This window comes from Tenrec ecaudatus, chromosome 8 (genome assembly GCF_050624435.1).
Source record: "Tenrec ecaudatus isolate mTenEca1 chromosome 8, mTenEca1.hap1, whole genome shotgun sequence".
Taxonomy (NCBI): Eukaryota; Metazoa; Chordata; class Mammalia; order Afrosoricida; family Tenrecidae; genus Tenrec; species Tenrec ecaudatus.
The window spans coordinates 4,399,578-4,426,475 of NC_134537.1; the positions used below are offsets into that span (position 1 = coordinate 4,399,578).

Here is a 26,898-nt window from a genome sequence, read left to right on the forward strand (position 1 = left end):
ATCAATGATATCAAGCACATTTGTACATATGTTGCCACCATCATCTTCTAAACATTTACTTTCTCATTGAGCCCTTGGTATCAGCTGCTCTTTTTTCCTTCCCTGAGTGTGTATTCTCTATCCATTCTTCCTCTGCTGGGCATTTGGCTTAGCCCATTTGAAAGATGGAATCCTTTTTGAGTTCCGTTTTAAGAGTTCTTCATGTACTTTGGATTCAACATCATTATCATATATATGATTTACAAAAAAGCCCTTTCATCCATAGGTTATCTTTTGATTTTTGAAGTAGTGTCCTCTGGTTCCAAGAGTCTTCAGTTTGGAGGAAGTCTGTTTTAGATTTGTTTTTCCTGTTTTGCCTGTGCTGTGGCTTTTGTTACATGTAGGACTATATCACGCAGTCCAAGGCCGTCTTTGCTTTTTTTCTAACTGTCACACAGCTCGCTCTTACAGCTGGGCGTTTCCCTTTCCAGGTTAACATTTCTAGATCGTGTGAGGGATGGATTGCATGTGTGTCTCTCTAGTGGCGTAATCAGGTACACAGATGCCGACCGGCTGTTTGAGCCACCAGCTCCTTTGTGCACCACCGACTGGCTGGGGATCTGCTCCCATGAAGACTGACAGCCTTGGAGACTCATTTCTGCAAGAAATGAGGTTTGAATTGCATTGAATCTGCACACCACATGATAGCGCCCTGGTGGCACAGCAGAGTAAGCCTTATACGGATAACTGCAGGGTCAGCAGTTCAAATCCGCCAGCTGTTCTTGCGGATAAGGATGAGGCACTCTTTTTTTTTTTAATTTTAACAATTTATTAGGGGCTCATACAATTCTTATCACAGTTCATACATATACATATATCAATTGTATAAAGCACATCTGTACAGTCTTTGCCCTAATCATTTTTTTTCTCCTCTTTTCTTTTTTTACATTTTATTAGGGACTCATACAACTCTTATCACCATCCATACATATACATACATCAATTGTATAAAGCACATCCATACATTCCCTGCCCCAATCATTCTCAAGGCATTTGCTCTCCACTTAAGCCCCTTGCATCAGGTCCTCTTTTTTTTTCCCCTCCCTCCCCTTTCCCCCCTTCCTCATGTGCCCTTGGTAATTTATACCTCGTTATTTTGTCATATCTTGCCCTATCCGGAGTCTCCCTTCCCCCCTTCTCTGCTGTCCCTCTCCCAGGGAAGAGGTCACATGTGGATCCTTGTAATCAGTTCTCCCTTTCCAACCCACTCACCCTCCACTCTCCCAGCATCGTCCCTCACACCCTTGGTCCTGAAGGTATCATCCACCCTGGATTCCCTGTTTCTCCAGCCCTCATATGTACCAGTGTACAGCCTCTGTCCTATCCAGGCCTGCAAGGTAGAATTCAGATCATGGTAGTTGGGGGGAGGAAGCATCCAGGATCTGGGGGAAAGCTGTGTTTTTCATCGGTACTACCTCGCACCCTAATTAACCCATCTCCTCTCCTAAACGCCGGATGAGGCACTCTTATGGATGTGCTTTATACAATTGATGTATGTATATGTATGGATTGTGATAAGAGTTGTATGAGTCCCTAATAAAATGTAAAAAAAGAAAAGAGGAGAAAAAAAGAAAATGATTAGGGCAAAGAATGTACACATGTGCTTTATACAATTGATGTATGTATATGTATGGACTGTGATAAGAGTTGTATGAGCCCCTAATAAAATGTTTAAAAACAAAACAAAAGGATGAGGCACTCTGCCCCATAAAGATCGGCAGTCTGGGGCCCGTGTGGGGCAGTGGAGTGCCTCTCCTGGAGCTGCTGTGAGCTGGAACGACTGGATGGCAGTGGGTTAGGGTCTTCCTGGGGGGAGCTGCAGAGGCCCACAGGGACAAAGCACCATGTGCTGCAGCGGTTATCCTCCCCACCGAGGAGACCAGGCACCTTGTCAGAAACGAAGCCCGTCAGTTCGCGGGAGAGTCCCACTACAGCATGTACGCGTGAGATGAGATGTCTGAGCTACGCCTGTTTGTGGATTAACTCAGTCCTTAGAGGAAAAGAAAGACGCTTGACATTTATTCTTCATCATAAGTTCAAAACAAACATGAAATTGAAATATTTGTTTTCAGGCCCAAAAGAACAACAATCGACAATTGTTGTCGAGTTTATTTTTGGACTCAATTCCAGGTTACTTTGTTGAAGTTTTTTTTTTTATATCAATGCTCATAAGGAATACTGGTCTGTTATATTCTTTTCATGGAGCATATTTATCTAGATATATGTTTTAATGTCCTAGACATTATAGAAGAAGAGCGGATACTGCATTTTCTTTAAACCAGGAGCAAGGTGCCAGTACGTAATACATTTTAAAGACTAACTTTTTTGTAACTTTGATGTGAAAGAGAAAGCCTCGGGTATGTGCTTTATAGATGATGAGACTTCATAAGTTTGTGGAATATTTTCCTCACCCTTTAATTCCATTTTTCAATGAAACCTTCGACATCCCCTGTCATATCACTGAGTCTAGTCAGAAGCTACCCTACTGTATAAAACCAGAAGCCCAAATCCACTGTCAAGTTGATAGTAACTCATAGTGCTTCTGCTTCGGGTTTCTGAGGCTGTCAACCTTCATGGCAGCAGAGAGCCTGAAGTTTTTACTCCAAGATGGCAGGTAGTTTGTCTCCTTTCATTTTCCCTGAAAGAGTTTTGGAATACTTAGCCTGAAAATTTCATTATGAGTAAACATAAAAGTTTCAACCTCACAAGTACGTGAAATGAAAATTTATTCAAGAATATTTCTGGGAATCTCAAAAGACTGATGACAAAAATTTGTTATTTCAACCATAGTTCAACTGTCTAAGAGATACCTGCTCTTGGTCAAGTTATGAAAGGTTTGTTTCTGTATCCTCGGCATGGTTCCAACTCATGCTGGTATTAACTTTTTAAGATGGTTGTAAACAGTCGCCACTATCTGGGTCTCTTAAAGCAATGGAACTTCACTTTTGCAAGCTTTGCAGGTGAGAAGTCCGAAATCAAGGTGCTGCAGGCCATTCGCCCTCTGACTGCCCTGAGGAAGACCCCTTCCTTGCCTCTTCCCAGCTTCGGCGGCTGCCAGCAAAACTCGGCACCCCGTGACTTGTAGCTGCGTTATTCCACCCTCTCTCCTTTGCCACATTGCCTCCTTCCAGCTTTGTGTCTGTGTATCTCCAGGTCTCCCTTTTCTTCTAAAACTACCACCTCATCCAGCTAAACTCAGTGCCTCTTTACAGAGGCCCGATTACAAATAAGGGCACCTTTCCAGCCCAGATACTGGGCGTTAGGTCTTCTGGATATTTTTGGAGGGTAACACAACCCAACTCGCTCCATTACCCACCTCATAGGGCGGTTCTGGGAATTAAAGTAGTACTTACTGAATTCATTGTTGGAAATGTAGTGAGCATTAAATAAGCATCATTCATTTTTATTATGTGTAATTAAGCCTAATACCAACAATGATAAGAAAAGAATAATCAGCATAATTAAATGTGTGCTTATTTAGAACTATAAATGGAAACATTTCTGATAAAAAGCAGTTTGGCAATATATATAAAGTCTTAAAATGTTTATTTGACCTGTGTTTCCACATCTAAGAATATATGCTAAGAAAATAGAAAGATGGAAAGAGATTTATGTGCACATTTATTAAGGAATTATGTATAATTGCAAAATGTTGGATTCAGAGCTTAAATATAAAACATTGGGAGGGTAGTTAGATAAAATTAGGATTTAATCATACAAGGTAACACTAAGAAGCTATTAGCATAATGCTTGTAGAAAGCCTTACAATCACGGCACAGTGTTTCATAGCATGTGAATTAGAAAGCATACACACTGCGCCATAATATGAAAACAACAGCCCGCTGTCACCCATTTGTGGCAGCGTAGCTCTCACCCTGGCTCAGGGATAAGGTGAAAGTGGAGTTGGACCCTTCAGAAGTGAGCTGTAACTACAAATACAATGACTCATGGTGTTTGTAAATATCAAAATTATGGGGATATAATATTTATATTCCCCAATGAGCATATGAACAGAAAGTAATTAATTTAAAGACCTTTAGATGGGGATATTGTCCTGGATTGTAATGATGTGTTCTTCACGTGGGAGAGGGAGGCAGAGGAGGCGGTCAGAATGATGTGCTGTGAGGAATTAGTCTGCCCTTTCTGGCTTTGAAGATAGAGCAAGGGGACCAGGAGCCGTGAAGGGCAGCCTCGGGAAGCTGGGAACGACCAGGAAGATCTGCGAGCACTCAATCAGGGCACAGCCCCACTCCCACCTTGACTTTGACCAAGTGAGATCTGTGTCCGATTCGATTCAAACTAAGACAGTACATTTGTGTCACTTTAAGCCACTAGGTTTATGGTAATTTCTTGTAATGGCAATCATTTAACATAATTTTAAACTACTTCCAAATAAAATATTAATTAGGAAGGCAAATGATTAGCTTTACAGTAGAGAAATCTAGAAGACACTATCTTAAAGTAAATTGAACTCTTGCCCCACCTGATAGGACCATGGGAAAATAGCTATGTCACTTATGAGTTATTTGTCCCAAAGGTGTAAAAGCTGAATCTCCATGAAGAAATATAAGACAGACACAATTTGAGGAGGAAGGGTCATTTGGTCTTAACCTGATGACTTGTCAAGGTCTCTAGAGGTTGAGGTACTGATTCAGATGGAAAGAGATGCAAAGCCATGACAACTAGAGCAGTAATGGTTCCCAACTGGATTGTTCTGAATCAGCTACTTAGTGAGATAACTGGCAAACAGTGCATGGACTTGAAGGTTCGATACTAATATATGTATATATGCATTCATTTTACAGTGTTGGTGGATGCATTGTAATTATAATTGAGTTTGTGGATTGGAAGACGCATTTTGTTAAAATGTCAATCCCCTCCTTGCACCTATAGATTGAGTGCATTCCCAATTTACATCCCAACAGGAGTCTGTTGATAGAGACACAGTATGGAAAGGAAAAGGAATTAGAACAGTCATGATAATTTTGAAAAAGAATAATAAAGTAAGAGGAACTGTTTTTATACATGATTTTAATATATATAATAAAGTTACAAGAACTTAAATGAGAAAAATTCTTTTATCTTTTAATCCCATTCTCCCATCTACCTTATGAAGCCCCTCTCGTAGTGTGGTTTAGGTACTGTAATAGGGTAGACCAATGGAATGGAGCTTAAACCAAACTCATTGCCATTGAGTTGATGCTGATTTATCACGACCCGATACAGAACAGAATAGGATCTAAAAGTATATTCATACAGTCAGTTTTTAATGAAGGCTCAGAAAGGATCATGTGGTATTATTGTGACTCACTTGGTAAAATAATAGCTTTTGCAATGGGTGGAGGGCATGACAGTGGTAGGGCCTCAGGCCTACCTTTGAGTGTGTTACTGACTTATTTCTTGTATTCCTGTGAGTGTGAGTTGGGCTACTAACTGCAAGGTCAGTAGTTTGAAACCACTAGCCATTCTGAGGGAGACATGAGGCTTACTGTTCCAGTACCGATTCCGAAACCAACGGGCACAGCTTTACTCTGTCTTCTAGGGCTGCTGTGAGTTAGACTTGACCCGCAGCAGTGAGTTGAGTTGTTGAGTAGAATTGCATTTCCTCCACAAGGTGGTTTTTAGGGAAAATGTTAAGAAAATGAATGGAAATGCTTTTGAAAGTGGTTGATATGAATTATCTGCATGTATAAAACATTTAAGAAACTATTATAAATACTGGATGTTATAATCCTATATTCCTAAGCCTTCTACAAAGAATCCTGGCAGCACAGTGCTTAAATGCTTAACTGCATACTAAACGGTCAGTGAGGGGTCTCCTGATTCATAATGGTAGCAAAGTGACAGTGATGAAGTAGCAATGAAAATAGTGTTACGGTTGGGGTCCCCACCAGATGAGGAACTGTGTGACAGACAGGGTGGTGGCCTGAGGAAGGCTGAGAACCCCTGCTGTAGCAGCTCTGTCCGAGAAAGATGTGGCGCCTGCCTCCACGGAGATTGCAGAGTGGGAAACCCTGTGGGAAACTCTAGGGTCCCCGTAAACTGGAAGGGACAAGGTGACGCGTAATGACAGCGTACTATCTGCTAAGGGAAGGTGTTTTTATTTCTGTGTGCCTGCACTCCTGACATATACTTAATATGCTTTCATATAATTATATATTATCTTTATATATGCATGCGTATATTTCTCAAGGATTTGGGAAAATAAAACCAATTAAATTGTTAAGTATTTTAAGACATTTTCATTTATAGCTTACAAGAAATTTGCGTGAAGGAAATGACATCAAGAAGCCCAGGAAGGAAAAGCATGTTTGGAGACTGACTATAGAACCAATTGTACAATGATGTTTGACATGATTGAATTATGGATAATATGACATATGTAATAATTCCCAAGTTACAGCAAAAAAAAAAAAAGCATAGAGCCAGGAATGACTTCTGGGCTCTCTTTAAATTCTAGCTCCAACTTAAGAGCAATTAATTCTTTCAACATGGCCCTGTTCGATACTCGCCTTCATGAAATGACCACTGAAGATAAGGAAGGGTGTTACAGCAAAGTGTGGTGAAGAAAGCTGATGGTACCTGGCTATCAATAGAAATAGTGTCTGGGGTCTTAAAGGCTTCTTTCAAGCAAGCAGCCATCTAGACAAGCAGTCAACTAAGTTCACACAGAAGAAGCACAGCAGCTTGTGTGATCCAAAGATGACAATTACAGAATTCAAATATGGTGAAAAGCATCGGAGCTAAAATTAAGAATATCTAATTTGTAGAAGGCTGTGGAGGACAATAGGAGCCCAAACCCATTTGCAAAGTATACTGGCAGATACGTTATAACCAAAGGCAAGAGTCACCCCTGACAGCCCTAGTGGCAAGCAGAGACCATTATAATCTTGATTGTGTAGGATCAAACTCGATCCTTGGCCAGTGGACCTCCCTGTAGACATGACCTGAATTTTTACTGTGTGGAGTATTGTGATAGGTAGGTTTATTGTGCCGACCTGGCCAATAAGAACATGTGGGATTAATCAGGTCACAGTTTGATTGGAGGGCAAAGAGATAAATGGCTTGGCAAGCCCCACCTCTCCCTCTTGCTCTCTGGTGATGGAGCAGCATTGGGCTGCCTTAGCTAGTTCTCTGTCTCATCTTGTGAGCTAGGCTACCTGTGGTACATCCAGCCTGTGGATCATGTTGCTAGAGCTTGCCGTTCTTTTGAGACCTGCTTCACCACATTGCTGATGTATACATTGCTTGAGCTTGAGACTGTTGGATCCTCTCATCTGGCTGTTGGTGAACCACTGCTTTTTGCTGCTTGTGGCTGGACTGCCTGCATTACTCTACAGAAGACTTAGCTGTCTGCTTCCTTGACTTTGGACCCAGCAGCCCTCGTGGGTTGAAGGACTTCCAGTATATTAACTGTTCCACGGAAGTGAATTGAACTGAGCCCTCTGTATTGCTGTGTGGACTAATTAGCTGTTATATTCTTCGTGCTGTATATATCTATCTTTTAATATAAAATCCTAAGTGTCCTGGTTTTGTTTCTCTAGAGAATCCTGTCTAATACAGTTATCAACTCCTACAAGCGAATGGGTCCACGGGGCGGTTGTGCAATTGAGGGGTAAAATTTAAGGAGACATCAGATAAGATAAGGCATGCGAGGGCTCTCACCTCCAGAATCACCATGACTTCAGGAGCCAGGCCTGCACAGAGAGAATATATTTCCAACCAAGACTTATGTATACTCTAGGGTGTGCAAGCCCCCTACTGCAGGCTAGGTAGCTATCAGCTTGTAAGAGGTCCCTTTAAGGTAGTTCTATTAAGGGAGTATAGAGTGGGGAAACAATTATGAGAATGTGATTGTGACTCATCTTAGCTCACAAGGGTGAAAGCACCCCAGAAACCCAGCCTGCCAGGCTTCCTAATCTCTGAGCTAATCCACATACACGCTCTTCCTGTTTTCTGCTGCCCACAGGACTGGGTGCAAGCATCTCAGTTGTTCCGTGACAGAAATGTCTTCCCTGGCCTTTTGAATGTTGATGGGGGTCTTCTCCCACTGACGCATTATTTGTAGTTTGGTCTTTATATTAATGTCATCTTATCCTCATCACCTTAGTGTGGTTTGTTTTCCATTTTCTGTGAAGTTTCCCAGATGTGAAGTGCAGGAGGAGGGAATGCATATTGATAATAACTGATACAAGGTGTTGCAGGGAATGCAGGGGTGGGGATGGGCAATAGGGAGGGACAGGGGATCTGGGAAGTAAATAATCAAGGTGGGAGGGGACACTAGACTGATCATGATTTCACAACTCAATTTAAAGGCAATTCAACCATGGGGGGAGGGAATGCTCTAAGATAGATGTGGTGGTGATTGTACAATTCCCGATATGATTGAACTGTTCAGTTGTATGACATGTAAATTATGTGCCAATGAAACTGTTGGAAAAATACAAACAAACTAAAATGGTCCTGCAGAGACACTGAAGTGATCCTTGTTTCAGGTTCTGCTCCTTGATAATATACCAGGGCTGTGCTAATGGCACTTTACTTTGTTTCTAATTGTTAAATGAGAGAATCCACTGAGGTCAAGTTGATTCTGACAGCCACCCTAGAAGACAGGAAAGAACTGCCTTTTCAGGTTTCCAAGGCCGTTGACCTTAATGGGAACAGCTGACCTTGCAGTTAGTGGGCCAGGCCTTAACCTGCTGCTCCATCAGAGCACCTTTAAAGGAGAAACTGTCTTATCTAAACCCTGTTAGGAACTGAAGACCATAACTGTGCCAGCTATCAATGCATCCTCTTGCTGATCAGACTCACTCTCTAACACCAGCCCTGTGATAATGGACTGGACTCTAAGCCTTTCTCCTTCAGGGAGAGCAGTGTTGAGCTCTGTCACCAGAGGAAGGGTTTTCTAGTTCTGGTGAGCTGCTGTTCTGTTTTGTGTGTGTGTGTGGCTCCTGCTGCTCGCTGTGTCGGTGGTGCATCGCTGGGGCATCCTGTGGTACTGCGCCCTAGCTGTGCACTGAGAGCACATTCGCCCGCAACCAGCTCACAGCCGCAGTCTGGGTACACAGACCACCTCGCCACCACTCCTGCTATGGTCACTGTGCATTCCAGCCCCAGACTGCAGCTGGCCCTAATGGCCTCTTGTACTGCCAACTACCCTTGCTTTATGTGCCCCTTACAGAGATTGCTTCCTGCGGCCCTCTAATGGACAGGAGATGCTGCAAGCCTGTGCCCCAATGACTTCTGTATATTTGCTCTCCAGTCTCAGCTTGTGCCTGCGCCCCAGGGGTCGCTTCCTGCCTACCTGACAGCTTTGGGCTGTTTCCCATGCAGCTTAGTGACTGTCTCTGTTACCCAGCAGAGTGCAACCCCGCCTTCTCTAATGAAGACTGAACCCATAGCTTTGGGGAGGAGGTTCCTTTTCCAAGTTTGCCCTTTCAGTGCTTTCCCACAGCCTTATTCTTCTATCAACATTGCTTTTTTCTGAAAAAAAAAAAAAATTACAACCAGCTGGCTTAGGCTGGGTTGACGAGAGAAACAAGTCCAGGGACACTCATACATGTAAGAAAGAGCTTTATTTCAAAGGGTAATTGTATTTTGAGGAAACATCCCAGCTCAGTCCACATCAAGTCCTTAAGTCTGATATTTGGCCGTGTGTCTGATACTCTTCCATACAAGCTGCTCAGACCCACACAGCACGTGCAGTGATGGCGAGTGCAGGAAGATCACAGGCCAGCGTTGGGGAATTTATTCTGTAAAGGAGCAGTTGTTATCAGTGGGAGCAGCATAACTTGATCGGATGCCCCAGAAAAACACACACACACACACACACACACACACACACACACACACACACACACACCTCTCAAGGTGACCCAGCGGGCAAGGCAGAACTGCCCTATCCTCCATAATTAGCATGCTATTTTCAATTGTAGTTGATTTGGGTCCTACAAATAGCGATCCTGTGTACAGAAGAATGTCACGCTGCCCAGTCCTGTGTCATCCTCTCCATCACTGTTATATTTAAGCAGAGCGTTGCAGCCTTTGGCTTAACAATGCAGCTCCTTTACAGCCTTCCTGTCGTTGACCTTGTCTTTCACCAAGCATGATGTCATTTTCCCAGGGCTGGTCTCTCCTGATAATAACATGAAACAAAGTCGCCGTCCTTGCTTGCTTCTAAAGAGCTTTCTGGCTATACTTCTAACACAGATTTGTTTGTTCTCCTTGCAATCATGATACCTTCGATATTGTTCACCAACACCGTAACTTAAATGCATTGATTTTTCTTTGGTCTTTGTATTAGACATGGTTCTCTAGAGAGATAAAACCAGATTGCTGATAATTATAATTGCTGATAATTATATATTTCAGGTTGCTGAAATATATATATGTATACATTTATAAAGATAGTTAGATATTTAACACAAGAAATGAACTGTTAAATTATAAAGCAGTACAAATGGCTCAGTGCAACTCACTCCCGTGAGAGAGTTATGAGACACTGGCAGTCCTTCAAGTCTTGAGAGCTGCCAGGTAGTCCTCTGTAGAGAGAGCTAGGCTATCCCAGCACAGGCAGCAAACAGCAAGGCAGGTCACCAACTGTCAGCCAGGTCACCAACAGTCAGTCCCCAGCTCAGGAGATGTAAATTCCAATCGTGTGGTCTTAAAGAGACTGCAACTTACAGCCACACAGTCCACAGGCTAGGCGTTCCACAGGTAGTGTAGCCTGTAAATTGAGGCACAGAACAAGCAAGGCAGCCGGCCACTGGTACGATGATCAAAAAGAGTGACAGACAAGAAAGGCGAGGCTCACCGAGAGCCATTTCTCGCTCTGCCCTTCGATTAATCCCACTGTGTTTATTGGCCAGGCTGGCACAATGAACTAACTACCTCAGTCTTTTTTATTCCTTGTTCAACTTTCACATGCATATGAGGCGATTGAAAAATACCCTGACTTGGGTCAGAAATATCCTATTCCTCAAAGTGACATTCTTTAAAGAAGCCTTTTGCAGGAGATTTACCTAGTGCAATGATGTGTGGTTAAAACTACGAACTTAAACTGTGATAAGAATTATATGAGCCCCAATAAATTGTTAAAAAAAAGCTTGTGAGGGACCAAAAAAACAAAACAAAACTACGAACTTAGAATCAGCATGACTTATACAGCTAATGACTAACTCTAGGGATTTACTTAAATGTTTAGATCTATAGGCATGTATGTATTTTTTGAAATAGAAACTTCTATTTTAATGTTAGTACGTATTTCTAATTCAAGAGCATCATTTTGGATAGCAGTGTTGATATATCAAGTGGTTGTTCTCGGGGACAGAGCAGACCCACTCTCATTGTCACTTGTGCTGCTTCCCTTGCAGGCGACTTGCAGTAGGATGCTGCTCTCTATGGGAATGCTCATGCTGTCCGCTACCCAAGTCTACACCATCTTGACGGTCCAGCTGTTTGCATTTTTAAACCTACTGCCTGTAGAAGCGAATATTTTAGCAGTAAGTACCGTACCAGGTAGTCCTAACTGAAAACAATCTTTAAAGTTTTAAAAAGCACTGGAATGATGGGGTCTTAAAAGGCATTAATGAACACACATATCCCAGCATACATTCCCAGTTAACTGGGAAGCAGACGGGACCTTACTCATCTTTTTATTGCTCAATAAAAGCACTTGTGCATGAAAGCACCTTCTTGGATGATTTCATTCTCTTGACGGTGTATGTGCATATGAGGGTATGTGTATCCAGACCTGCATGTTATGTGATTATGTAGCATCTTACCATTTTCCTTCACATGGTAATGACTTTCATAATGGCATTAAAAAATTCTTCAAAATGTGCACAGAAAATTCCCACTTAAGATTAGCATCCGTGAGGCAGGATTGAAGCACAGTGGTCCTGCGCTGGACAGAAAGCGGTTAGAGAGCAGGACTGTGCTTCAAAGTCTTACATGTCCGCTCGAGGTTACTGTCTGTTTTGTAAAACACCGAGAAGTGTCTAGATTTCCTAATTCTCATTTTTATGATGGTAGAAAAAGAAAATAAATCTCCCTCTTTGTGTGTATCCACCTGTAAAGGCTGTAATACATTTTAATTTTTATTGGCATATACGTCACATTTCATACAATTCAGTAGCTTAATCATATTAAGTAGTGTGGTGGGATCTTCACCACAGTCAATTTTAGAATATTTCTTTTTTTCTTGTAATTATTGTTATCTCCTAATTCTCCCAGCCTCCTCCCCTGCTATGTCCTCGGTAATTATTATTATAATTATATGGCAAGAGTAAGTGTGTTTTATGTATTTAAAAGTTGTAGTTTTGGTATCCCAATGATGCAATCCACACATTCTCAAAGGTCGGCAGATTGTAGCTTGAGAGCCACATGCTGCTCGTTCAGTGTGTACATGTGACGCTGAAGGAAAATGAGAAAAATTAAAGGCTATTAATCAGATGATAGGGATTTCCTCTGTTTGTAAACGTATGTTTATGGCTCTCACGTAATTTTGAAATTATTATGAGGGACAGGATTGGCTCTTCTGTCTTAAGTTTTTTGAGCCCTGTTGTAAGACTAAAGGAAGTGTACATGGTAATATGGGAATAGAGTTTCAGTTTCCCAGTATGTGTACTACAGATATCATCGTTTAAAACATGAATTGAATCTTTTAAAACGTGAAAAGCTTTTTTTTTAAAAATCATTTTATTGGGGGCTCACAACTCATATCGCAGTCCATACATCCATCCATTGGGTCAAGCACATTTGTACCTTTGTTGCCATCATCATTCTCAAAACATTTGCTTTTTACTTGAGCCCTGGGTATCAGCTCCTTATTCCCCCCTCCCTCCTAGCTCCCCCCTCCCTCATGGACCCTTGATAATTTATACATTATTATTATTTTGTCATATCTTACACTGTCTGACGTCTTTCTTCACCCACCTTTCTGTTGTCCGTCCCCCAGGGAGGAGGTTATATGTAGATCCTTGTAATTGGCTCCCCCTTTCTACCTACCTTCCCCCCATTCTCTGGTATCGCCACTCTCACCATTGGTCCTGAAGGGATCATCTGTCCTGGATTCCCTGCTTCCGGTTCCTATCTGTACCAGTGTACATTCTCTGGTCTAGCTGGATTTGTAAGGTACAATTGGGATCATGATAGTGGGGGTAGGAAGCATTTAAGAACTAGAGAAAAGTTGTATGTTTCATCGTTGCTACATTGCACCCTGACTGGCCTGACTTCTCTCCGCATCCTTCTGTAAGGGAATGTCCCGTTACCTACAGATGGGCTTTGGATCCCCAATATGCACTCCCCCTCATTTACCATGATATAGTTTTGGTTTTTTGTTCTTTTTTTTGTTGTTGTTCTTTGATGCCTGATACCTGATCCCTTCGATACCTCATGATCACACAGGCTGGTGTGCTTCCATGTGGGCTTTGTTGCTTGTGAGCTAGATGGCTGCTTGTTTACCTTCAAGCCTTTAAGACCCCAGATACTATATCTTTTGATAACGGGGCACCATCAGCTTTCTTCACATTTGCTCATGTACACATTTGTCTTCAGTGATCTTATCAGGAAGGTGGGCACCCAATGATATGATTTTTTTTGTTCTTTGATGCCTTATAACTGATCTGTTCAACACCAAACCTTTTATTTTTTTTGAAAAAAATATTTTTAAATACTTTTATTGGGGGTCTTACAGCTCTCATCACAATCTATACATTCATCCACTGTGTCAGAAAATTGTTTCATTGGCATATAATTCACATATTAAAAAATTTAATTATTTTAAAATAATTTTATTGGGGGCTCTTACAGCTCTTATAATATTCTGTATATCAATATATTGCCATCATAAATTTCTAAACATTTTCTATCTCCCCCCTCCCCAAACCCTTAATAAATTATAAATTATTATTATTGTCATATCTTACACTGACCACCGTGTCTCCTCATCTATGTCTCTATTGTTTGTTCCCCTTGGGGGGTATGCATTGATCTTTGTGATTGGTTCCCCCTCCCCACCTCCCCCTCCCTCCTGGTATCTCTGTTCCCATTTCTGTTCCTGAGGAGTTTATTTGTCCTGGATTCCACGTGTTGTGAGTTTTTTTCCCCCAATCATTTTATTGGGGGCTCGTGCAGCTCTCATCACAATCCATCCATCCATCCTTTGTGTCAAGCACATTTGTACATATGTTGCCATCATTCTTTTCAAAGCATTTCTACTTGAGTCCTTGGTATCAGCTCCTCGTTTTTTCTCCTCCCTCCCCTCCCGCCTTCCCTCATGAACCCTTGATAATTTATACATTATTATTTTTTCATGTCTTGCACTGTCCAATGCCTCCCTTTACCCCCTTGTCGTCCATCCTCCTGGGAGGGAGTTCTAAGTAGGTCATTGTGGTTGGTTCTATGTTGTGAGCTCTTATCAGTACCTGTGTACATGCTCTGGTCTAGGGAGAACTGAGAAGTAGGTCATAACACTTGGGAGGGGGGACCTAAAAAAACCAGAGGAATTTTGTGTGTTTCATTGGTGCTATACTGACATCTGGTTCACTCACCCGTCCTTGTGACCCTTCGTAAGGCGCTGTCGTACTGTCTACAGATGGGCTTTGGGTCTCTCTGCTCCAGCCTTCTTGTTTTCAATACGCTTTTTTTGTTTGTTTTGGGTCTTCTGGTGCCTGTTACCTGATTCCATCGACACTTCGTGATCACACAGGCTGGTATGCTTCTTCCATGTGGGCTTGTTGCTTCTCTGCTAGATGGCCACTTGTTTAACTTCAGACCTTTAGGACCCCAGACACTATATCTTTTGATAGTTGGGCACCATCAGCTTTTTTCACCACATTTGTTTATACACCCATTGTGTCTTCAGTGATCGTGTCAGGAGAGTGAGCATCACAGAATGCCAGGTTGTTAGAACAAAATGTTCTTGCATTGAGGGAGGGCTGAGCAGAGGCCCAAAGTCCATCCACTTCCTTTGTGTATTGCCATATATATATACATAAGCCAATACCTCTATTTTTATAAATTAATATACTTACATAAGTGCACACCTATGTTAATACCTCTATCCATAGCGTTTCGTACTAGATCTTTCCTCTTCCCCTTTTACATTCCTCTGCCCCCTTTTACGTTCTTCTGCCCCATCATCTTGCTAACCCTTCTTCTGCTGCTTAGTAATTTCTCTGGGCTAGATGGCTGTGGCTCTACCACCACCAGGATCTCTATGTCCTCCTTGTTGTTGATTTGAATTCGCTAGTTGCTCCCCTGTCTATGGGGTGGTTTGCTCCCCGCTCCCTTCCTCTGCCTCCTTCCCCCCTGAAAGCCCTCCAGAACCATTGGTCTCATGGCTTTCTCCTTGGGCTTGCTTCCCATGCCTACCTTACATAGGTAGGCAAAACAACAACAGAGACAAAGCAAAAAGAAAACAAAAGATTGAATAAAAAGAGAAAAAACAAACAAAAAACGGAAAAGCATCTATAATTCCAAGTCTGTTTGCTGACCTTTATGCCTATCTCCCCACCAGTCCTGGGGGGTTCTGGGAACTGCCTCTCCTAGCCTGATGTCCATTTTGGGGGCTTCTCAGCGGTTTTGGGGTTTGGCTTTGCTCCTATTGCTGCTCTGTTATGTTCCCTCCTTGGTTCGCCCACTGCGTGGGGGGGGGGTGTCAGACCAGACTCACTCCCCACTGTGTGTGCCCCCGTATTGCCCTCTTTTGTGGTGTGCCCCCACAAGGGGACGTCATCATGCTATTGTACAAGTTAATGGTTCAGTCATAAGAGTTGTGCATTTATAGCCACAATCAATTTCAGAACATTTTTCTCTTCTTTCTTAGTCATTGTTGCTAGCTTCCCATTTCCCTAAACTTCCCCTGCCATGCCCTTAGGTAATTATTCATCCAGTTACTGTTTTATAGATTTACCCATCTTGGATTTTATATGCAGTAAAAACATAAAAAACAGATAAACAAAACAAATAACAAAAACAACAAAATCCCCCACTGTGACAAAACAGATATGAACCGCAAAAAGAAAGCAGAAAATATTACAAACTAGAACAAATTTGAAATGTGTCAAAAGGGAGATCACATGATGTTACATTTTAATGTAATTGCATATTACCATAATCGACTTTACCCTGCTCTCTCTCTGAGAGCAAGGCTCTTCACAACCCTGGACTATATATAGTCAGAGGGGATTCTCCAGAGGCTGAATCCATGTGGGGATCCTGCTAATAGACATCCTTAGCCTTCTATAAACTGAGTGTGATCTAAGGATTATAAATAATAAAATCCAAATCTGGAGTAGGGAATGGTATCAGCTTAGATTCTGGACATTCAGTTTGCAGAAGGATTTATTCTTTAACTTTCTAGTTCTAAGTGCTATTGACATTTTATTTGCTTAATGATATTAGGTGAGAAATAGAAATAAATACCAGAATTATTTCTGATCAAAACTTGATGTGGACTTTATCCACACCTCTGCATATTGCACTTCTGGAAAATTCGACAATCATTGTAAACTTGGAAAGGCCTGGCTGGTTTCTATACTGTTTAGCAGATGTTATAGACCATATGAGATTTCTCACCCTTTGTCACCCCTGGTGGTGCAGTTGGTTACACGTTGGGCTGCTAACCTCGAGGTCAGTGTTCTAAACCCCCCCACTCTGCAGGAGAAAGATACGGCTTTCTACTCCCATGAAGAGTACAGTCTCAGAAACCCACAGGGCCAGTTCTACCCTGTCCTGTGGGGCCGCTATGAGTCAGAAGTGACTTGATGGCAGTAAGCTTGGCTTTTGGTCACCCTAAGCGGCATAGCGGATTATGCATTAGGCTGCTACCCACAGGGCAGCAGTTCTAGCGTACCAGCTGCTGCTCCAATGGAGAAAAACGAAGCTTTCTGTACCTTTAGCGATTTTTCAGCCTTGAAAACCTATGGGGACAGTTGTGCCCGGACTATGAGTGAGGATTGACTCAGTGGCAGTGACTTGGGTTTTAGGTTTTGTACTCCCCTTAGTAGGGACCTGGTGACTGGGCTTCTGCCCTTGAGTGGTCGTCTGGGTCTGTATGAAGTAGAGTGGAAGGAGAACCCTTAAGCCCTGAGAGTCCATTCCTATTCAGATCTGTTCTCTCAGTTTGTACCCACAGCCTTGGGAATCCTTGTAGGATAACTTTTGAAACGATTTAGGGCTGATAAAGGGATAACGTTCTAAATTTCCTCCTATCTCTGATTTTTATTTTGCCTCTTTGCTTCTGGGGTGGACTGTTCTGGTTTTGCTGTCAGATGCGGTCAGTGATTTTCAGTAGACTTGCTTGGGAACCTGCACCGCTCTCTGACCTTGCCCAATCAATGCCTTGGTTCCGTGATGTATAAGATGGACATAATAACCCTAGTATAAGAAACGGTGTAGAACAGTTTCTGACAAATAGTAAATGTCTTAATAATTTTTCTAGTTTGCATTAGAATTCATTCTTTTCATCCTTCAGCAGTGGATGAGACTATCAAAACTAGTATTTTCCCCCCAACAGTTGTATTTGGCATATATTCACGTATCATACACTCATAATAAGAATAGTTGTACATCAGTACAGTAGATCAATTTCTTCATTCTCATCAAGTTGTAGTTTTGTTTTGTCTTATCTTAACAGAACACCCTTTCTTGTTAAGATAGAACAAAATGTCAGGCATTGAAGAGAGCAGCCAGTCCTTCTTGTCAGCAGTTTCCCCAGTGCTTCAGGCAGGTGAGTGTGGAGTATGTGCTTATGTCACCTCGTGGAGGACCCAGCACATGGGAGCTGCGGACACATGATCCGTCTGCTGGCACTCGAGGACAGAGGCTGATGGGCGAGTGGGCTAAGTAACCGAGAGGGAAGGAACTAAAGGTTGAGATGAATGAGTTGTGTGGTGACATAATCATCCTGGGGCAACTCCTCTTAATTGAGTAAAGACATCCTTGAACTCTGAGTTTAAAGCAATACAGGATTGAGTAAGTTGACCATCAGACTGATTATTGCTTCAATTAGGCAGGTGTTAGACTTGGTTTTGAAAAGACTGGGGAGTTTTAGTTATGCTATTTGTATACCAGGTTCCTCTGCTTGCTTGTTTGCTTGCCTCACTTGACTGCTAATTCCTGACAACAGTGTTTGCCCAACTCCTTGGTGACTTCTAAGAGGCCATGGCTGTGCTCTTGCAGTGTGCGACGGGCGGGTCAGGAAGCCCTGGAAGGCAGAGCTGTGTCTTGCTAGGAATGCAGGATTGGTTTGAACCAATGACTAGCCTCCCCTTAGAGAGAACATTTCTTTTATAGCATCTATTCCTTGGTATTTTTAGATCACTGTTATTTCTGTCAGCAATGAGTTCTATTTTAATATCATCACTCACTTTCCTATTTTCTTATGCTTAAAAGCCAAGGCGAGCTTCTTAATTGTGTAGGTGTGCATGTGGAAACATGGAGATGACGTGATCATTGCCGAGTACCCGAATCCCCTGGGCCACAAGTGACTTTCAAGTGCGCCCGTCATCTTAGGAAGAAGAAAAGCCCATCTTACATCTTCCTTTGTTTCAGAGAGACTCGGACTTTATCCTGACTGATTTATGATGCCTCTGTTCTGTGCTTCTCCCCTTTGGCTTTGTCAGAGAGAATTGGTTGCTTGGTGGTGAGCAGCAGAGAAGTACTGTGGCTGCTGGTGTCAGTCGACGATGTAGCAGGGGCTAAGGGCTCCCACAGTGGGGTTAATCAGGGCCCCCACTTGTAGCTGCAGGACCCCAGGCAAGTCATTGCAGAAGTGAGTGTGTGTGACAGACATGTGGGAGAACGTGGCATAAGTGCGGGGTGCAAGGGCCAGACTGCATGGGTTGGAATCCAGACTCCTTTAATGTACTAGAATAGGATATTTCAAACAGTTCATGATTAACTTATACGATGAAGATGATATTAATGGTGGGCTACTTTAGACTATAAGGTTGTTGTAAGGCTTAAATAAATTAACACCCGAAAAGTCTCTGTACTTAGTAAGTTCTTTATAATGATAGCTAAATCTAATTAAACCTGTTCCACATAAGAGAAGTGGTCGAGGATGAGACCTTTTCACAGTAATTGGATTCTGTTAAGCGATAGTACTTTGAGGATGGAAGTCTAGAGAGGAACAGTTTCCACTTTAGTTTAATTTTCACAGGGAACATGCTTTAATTTGAGAGAAACACCCCATACCCAGAATTAAAAACAACAAAGCAAATTGAGAAACATTTGTTTTGAAGAGGTTTTTGCTTGTCTTGTTCACGGTAGGAACAGTGTTATTTGCTTGGATATAAACAGTTATTTTGAGAGTCAGTGTGAGACAGTCCTTACATTGCTGCTAAGGAAAGACAAGAACAGTTTTAGATTGGGTCACAATAACCAAGCTTGTGCCACGTTCCTGCCTTCCAATCTAGATGTGTCCCTTCTGAAATTTCAGCCAAGAAAGCATAACTCTTCACTAATAGAGAAGTGGTAAGAGATTATCTCAGTGCAGTTTTATAGTTTTCAGATTTTTTAAAAAGGTATGGCTTGAATATATTTGTATTTCCCTTTGTATTTTCAAACGAGCTCAGTGGTTCCCAAAATGGGCTGTCCCACCTTCCGAGGATTGCTGGTTGACCTGGGGTGCGGCATCGATCCACCGGCCTGGTTGGCTGCAAAACCAGATACCTACACTTGAACCTCGACTATAGTTTTTATTGCCAGGGGTTGCTGAGTAATATTATTTTATTTTTTTCTGTAAACAGGGTCGTAGGCCAAATAAATTTGAGAATGTATGAACTAGACCAGTGCCTTAAATTTAAAGTGGTATCCGTTTTAGCCTGTGGGAGTTAAACGACTTAAGTTAAACACAAAGCTGATTGCATTAAATTGAGTCAAACAAAGAAAGAAAGGTGATTTCATTAGGAGTGTAAATGGTAAATTGCACTAATGAGATAAAAGCACGGTGAGACTCCAAAGCACTTTGTAGACCATAGATCCTCAGTGATTGCAAATTATTGCCACGATGGGAGTCATCCTGGCTTCTCGTTACACTAACCAGTAGATTGTCCCAGAGGTCACAGAATGGATAGGTTTATTATCCACATTCAGATGCTCAAATCGCACTGTTTACTGAATCAATTAGAGATGTGCAGTGGGAATCAAGGGGGAAAAGATGGGCGTGTTAAGGTACTCAGGATAGGGTCTAAGTGGGATGCAAGATTCACAGTATATGGATCCTGTTCCCTCTCCTGATGGAAACCTGCAACCAGCCTGACAGTTACACCTGATCACCGCTGTGACTGCACTGTTTTGCCTTTTCTGCTCAGTGTTTCTGGGAGCTGACATAAGGCCAGAATGGGAGTCACTAATGAGGATTTGATTTAGATTCGGCACATCTGTCAATCTGGATGTGCGCTCTAACCCAGGCTTTGTGAATCTTGAGATTCCTCGATCCTCCCATTCTCTCCTCTCTACATGATGCTGCTCTTGTACAGTTTCAGCCCTCTTTGCTCATAGTCAAAACAAATACGTCCCGGGTATTTTTTCTATTTACTTTTCTTGGTCTATAAACGGCTGTCTTGACGTGAAACACAGGAGTGCAGTTTATTCCTCATGGCTTCATCTCTCCTTTTGTCTCTGTAGCAGAGGTAACCATGCCGCAAATTCTCTTTCAAAACTGGTATCATTTCAGCTCTCTTCCAGAAGCAAAGAGAACTTCTGTTTTGGTGGAGGACTGATAAAAATGGTAGCTTAGAAACAGATCTCTAAGGAAGGGGGGGAGTTTGTGGCGTTTGAATACTTCCCGCTTCTGTATGTGGACATGTTTCTTTGATCTAGGCTTGTCTTTGTCCAGTGTAAAATGAAAATACTGAGCTATATTAAAGTGATAATGCTTTAGAAGCACGATTTGATGCTTCATCTGCCCTTGGGAAGAGGGATTTTTCATACCTAGTGTCAGAAGTCTATAAACCTTTTATAATAAATCTGCTTATAATATGGGGAAAATAAATGGAACTCTACAGAAAATCATCTTTCTAAAATATTCCTTGCTATGGACTTTTCTAAGGGAAAAACTCAGGAAGCAATGCTATTTATTATTATAGAATTAGTATTGCTATTATTGCTGCTTATAACATGAAATCTCATGTCAGTAACTGCACATCGGTGTCGACAGTGTGCAGGTCCCTTGCTATTTGAATGAATCCACATTCGCAGGTGAACATTTTGAGCGGCGAGGCTGACAGTAAATTGACGGAATGGCGATCTAGGGAACATATGCTCTACTTCTAGTGTTTCGTGCAAATTGGTTTTGACTTGGTTGTTTTTATTTTTTATTCAGTATAACTTTGAAAATGCATCTCAGACATTTGAAGACCTTCCAGCAAGATTTGGTTATAGACTCCCAGCTGAAGGTTTAAAGGTAAGAAAATAGTAAATACGGTAAAGGCATGTGTTAAAAGGTGTTTTTATTGCTCTTAATTTAAAGAATAAAAATATTTCTTCTCATAAAGGTCATACATAATAAAATGATTTATATAAAGATTTTTAAAAGATTTCAGACTATTCAAATTATGAAGAAAGTGACTGCACCTGTGATTACAGAATTCTGAACTCTAGTCACTGTTAACATTTTGGCATAATAGGCATATTTTTGGAATGTATATATAGTGTGTAGGCATACGCATATTTATTTATTTATGTAAACGCTTACATTAGAAAATGAATCTTTTTATATACTTAATCCTAATAGAGACATGCTTCTTGGTTACTTAGCATTTCATGTCACAGTCTATATAAGATACCTTTTTATGCTGATAGATAGGGTATATTGCCCGTATTACCAGTGCCTGTGAAGCTTTTCAATAACGTGAAATAGGACGGGTTTTTGAACATTGCTTTTTCAGTTCGGACTCATTACTATCAGGTGCCCATCCCCCCGTGTGACGACTACGTACCGTGAGGATGTGCAGAAACTAAACAAACACCTTCTTCTGCCCATCCTCACCAGTGTGCTCCACTTCCTCTCTCAGCACGCAGCCCATCAGGCGCACATCGTCACCAGATGGTTTTCTGCCATTTAGTCTGATAGCTGTCTGTCTTTCTGCCGCACTGATGGATAGCATTCACGTACAAGAAAAGTTTCTTAGTTCTTCTGCTGAACTCCATTGCAGCTAGCTTACCAGGAAGAGATCCACCAAGAGATAAAGATGCTCACAGCATCATTAGGACGTCTGGAGGGTACGTCCACCAACTGTTTCAGGAACAAGTCCGGAATGGCATTGCACTGAGCGTGCTACAAGATAGTGTACTGATGCTGGCCTCTGGATCTTGTTGTTCTGGCCCCCGATCTTACTGCGCAGCATTCTGCCTCTATTTGCCACCCAAGGTCACCAGAGATACCCATTATCAGACTGCTTGTCCAGTGGCGACTTCAAGATCTAAAACTGAGTTGATTCTTCTGACAGCTTTAGCCCATGTAGTTGCTATCCATACATGTTGGTGAGATACCTAGCCATAAGGCTTATGTGGTGTAGAATTTTTTTTGGTATTATTGTTGTTTTTGTTTACTCTGTGAAGGTGGGATTCGTAGTGTGGGAAACAACCAAAATATGGGGGAAACTTGGAGCACCTCAAATGAAAAGATAGTCTCTATGATATTACTCTGGAATTGCCCCATCTCTGCACATCTAGTATGTTTTTGTTGGGCACCACAGGAGGTTTTACAAGATGAGCAACCGCAGTTCTTTCTTAGCAGTTTTCCGGAATGTTTATTTTGACGACTTATCTGGAGTCCATTCAGTTCTCATTTTTAGTGTTCTGGAAGTAGAATTAATGAGTCAACGGTATGGGTTCTTAAAAATGCCACAAGTGCTCACAAACTGGCTTTCTAACAGGGTGTGCTAATTTGTTGCAATCAACAGTGGATGAGTATACCCATTTTCCTAGACCCTTGCCACCACTGTGTGTAACCAGTCTTTCTTCACCTTTGCTAATCTGATGGGCAAGGCTGCCTTGTCTTGGTTTGCGTTTCTCTGATTACAGCGATTTTGAGCTAGCCCCTTTCTTTGATTCTAACAGAAGTCGGACTGCCGCATGCCACAGAGCCACCTTTGCTTAGGGAGCGTGTTTTAGAGAGCTCCGTTGACTCTTAATGACCAGTCTCGTTGGTGCCCTTCTCTGACTGTGTTACTGAGAATGTGGTTTGGCCTGGTAGGGCTTGAGCAAGGGCAATGTAACCGAGAGGAATTACTGAAACCCAAATGAAGCCTGAGCATGATAGTGGGTCAAAGGAAAGTAAAAGGAAATAGAGGAAAGAACTAGGAGACAAAGGTCTTTTATAGAGGCCTAAATACAGGCATGTACATATGTAAATATATTTATATATGATGATGGGGAAATAGATCTATGTATATATATATTTATAGGTTTAGTATAAAGGTAGCAGATGAACATTGGGCCTCCACTCAAGTACTCCTTCAATGCAAGAACACTTTGTTCTATTAAACTGGTATTCCATGATGCTCACCTTCCTGACATAATCGCTGAAGACAAAGTGGGTGCATAAGCAAATGTGAAGAAAGCTAATGGTGCCCGGCTATAAAAAGATATAGCGTCTGGGGTCTTAAAGGCTTGAAGGTAAACAAGCGGCCATCTAACTCAGAAGCAACAAAACCCATATGGAAAAAGCACATCAGCCTGTGCAATCACGATGAGTTGAAGGGATGAGATATCAGACATCAAAGAAAAAAAATAATATCATGAATGAAGGGAAGTGGGGAGTGGGGATCCAAAATCCATCTGTAGGCAACTGGACATCCCCTTACAGAAGGGTAGAGGGAACAGACGAGCCAGTTAGGGTGCAGTGTAGCAACAATGAAACATACAACTTTCCTCTAGTTCTTAAATGCTTTCTCCCCGCATTCTATCATGATCTCAGTTCTACCTTACAAATCCTGCTAGACCAGAGGATGTACACTGGTACAGATAGGAACTGGAAACACAGGGAATTCAGGACAGATGTTCCGTTCAGGACCAGGGGTGAGAGTGGTGATAGCAGAAGGGTGAAGGGAGGGTGGGTTCCAAAGGGGGAACCTATTACAAGGATCTACATATAACTCCCTCCCTGGGGGGGATGGGCTACAGAAAAGTGGGTGAAGGGAGACGTCAGACAGTGTAAGATGTGACAAAATAATAATAATTTATAAATTATCAAGGGTTCATGAAGGAGGTGGGACGAGGAGGGAGGGGGAAAATGAGTTGGTACCAAGGGCTCTAGTAGAAAGCAAATGTTTTGAGAATGATGAGGGCAACAAATGTACAAATGTGCTTGACACAATGGATGGATGGATGGATTTTGATAAGAGTTGTACAAGGCCCCAATAAAATGATTTTTTTAAAAAGATAACTTGACAAATGTTTATTCAAGTGTTGTTTATTTCAGCAAAAGATTAAGTATTTGCCTGCTCCTAGAACTATGGCACTATAGAGAAAATCCAGGAAATAAATAAATTGATAATGAAGAGAAAGTGTTCTAACAGTTTGTTGAATTCTTATGCCTAGTTTTTATATTTGAGTCGGGTTGCCATTGCCCAGAATCAAAGTTCACAATTGCTGCCCTACGGGTTACTGTTCACAAAAACCCAAACCAAGCTCACTGCCTTCCCGTTGACGGGGGAGGGCCGGTTGGTGTCAGAATTGGTAGGAAAGTTGGAGGTGGAGCCTTGTCTGACTGCCTCACAGAAATTCGCTTTGGGTCACTGAGTCTCCTGCCTCCCTCAGGCTGTGAAACTGAGGGTCAGACATGGTCCTCACACCCTTTCCTCAATTGGTTGTAGAGGTGCTACTGTGTGTCATTTCCTTATGATGTCCTTGCTGAGAACCAGAATTGACTCTACAGGAATGAGTTTGGTGTTTGGACTTTGTGACCAAGATAAGGAGCCCTTGAGTCATAGTGGTGATGAGTTGAGCTGCTAACTGCAAGGTCAGCAGTTCAAAACCACCAGCCACTCCAAGGGAGAAAGACAAGTCTTTCTACTCCTGTAAAGAGTTACTGACCCAGCGAGCTGCTCAGGTAGATTGCAGCTTAGGAAACCCCACGGGCAGTTTGTCCTCCGTCACTTGGAGTCAGTAGGAGTTGAAATTGGCCTTCCACCCAACCCAACAGGTAGTCCTGGCATTCTACATGTGTGTGAGGCCGGGTGGACTAGAGTGACAGACCTGGTGACACCCACATAGATGTGTAAGAGAGAGCTTTATGTTCATTAGTGATTATGTATCAAGAAAATATCCCAGCCAAGTTCAGATCAAGTCCATATGTCCAATGTTAATCCATAAGTGTGATACACTAGTTCATGTGTCCCTCCTCAGGCTCACACAGCCACATGCAGTGATGCAGACTGCAGCCACACCACCGGCCAGTGGGCGCACAGTTGAGTGGATCCCATGGTGGTGGCAGCTCCCAGCCTGGCTCTTCAACAGGGAGGTCCCTAGGACCCTCCTTATGAGACAGCCACACCCACAAGGAGAGATCATCAGGTTGGGACCTGATTAATAGGCTAGACTCATCCCTACATTCTATTTGTCAAGTTGACATGAAATTTGTGGCTTTACCAGACAGGAAGTGGCTGCACCCAGATGTGACAGGAGGCTGCATGGCGCAAGGGTAGTGCAATGAATCCTTAAGAGGGCGCAGTCTTTCCAACTCCCACTAACCCGCGTGTGGGGCATGCGGATTGGGTAGGAGGAGGGGTGGGGGATGCTGATTGCATTAGATAATTCTGTTGCGAGTGGTTGCTAACAGGGCTGTGATTGGGAACACGTGGTTCTCGGATGTAAGGATGGGTCAGGTTTGCCATTGCACTGGGTTTAGAAGCCACCTCAGGAGCCGGAACGGAGCGGGGTGGGCGTGGGGCGGAGGGCAGCACTCACTCCTATCAGGAAGGAAGAGCCAGGAGTGGCGCTTCATGCCCTTTGGATCCTGAGTGGTTTTCTCATTTCAAAAAAAGGTGAAGTGTCAGTTGATGACAAGCCTCATTCTGGACGTCTGTCCACTTCCAGAATGTACAAAAAATGTCCACCCAATGTGTGCACTTGTGCTTAGAGACCAACAACGGACCATTGAAGAGATGGGGAAGTTATCAGAGAATTTTAACAGAAGATTTGGGAATGACAAGAGTCACTGCAAAATTTGTGCATTTCGATTTCTGTGTGAATACCTTTCTTGTTATTTTATGCCTTTGTTCTTAGTAATCCCCTATTTAGCCTGAATTCTTGAAATAATTGTCCCTGTTTCTTCCAAAATGTTTAAAGGATTTCCAACCCCTAACACCAACCCCCACCCTGTCGGAGCCCACTGCACACTCAGTGTGAGGTGTCTTTGATCAGACTGACTGGTGTCATTCCCGGTGACCATAGGACTGCTCCACTGGGTTTTCTTGACACTGGGCGGATTTGAACCAACAACCTTTGGTTATTAGCTGACTACCAGAGTACCTCCCCACATGCGTACTCATTACTACCTTGTGTGAGATAGGGTTCCAGGTTCACTGTTTTTCGAAACAGGTGACCAGTCACTGAAGTATTCCTTGTGAGTAGTCAAACTTCTCCCTGCAGATCCACAGTGCAGGTCTCTCATTTGATGCTCTGTTTACGATCGTTATAATTGGAATCATTTAGTTATACATTCTTTGTGTCTCAAGAGGATCAAGTTTTTCTTCTTTCTATGCTTTTAAAAAAAATTTTTTTAATCATTTTATTAGCAATCCTCTAATTTTTTTGACTTTAGACTTTTACTAGTTTTTATTTTATTTTTTTTTAATTTAAACAATTTATTAGGGGCTCATACAATTCTTATCACAGTTCATA

General features: G+C 42.3%; 1 protein-coding gene across 1 annotated transcript in view; it reads left to right on the forward strand.

The window, feature by feature from the left end:
- The window catches only part of RNF13 (ring finger protein 13), a 118,493-nt gene that overhangs the window by 12,362 nt on the left and 79,233 nt on the right, over positions 1-26,898 (forward strand). Inside the window, exons 2-3 of the mRNA XM_075555928.1 lie at positions 11,412-11,540; positions 21,374-21,454. Coding sequence (XP_075412043.1) covers positions 11,427-11,540; positions 21,374-21,454 — 195 coding nt within the window. The 5' untranslated portion in view covers positions 11,412-11,426. The remainder of the gene's footprint in view (positions 1-11,411; positions 11,541-21,373; positions 21,455-26,898) is intronic.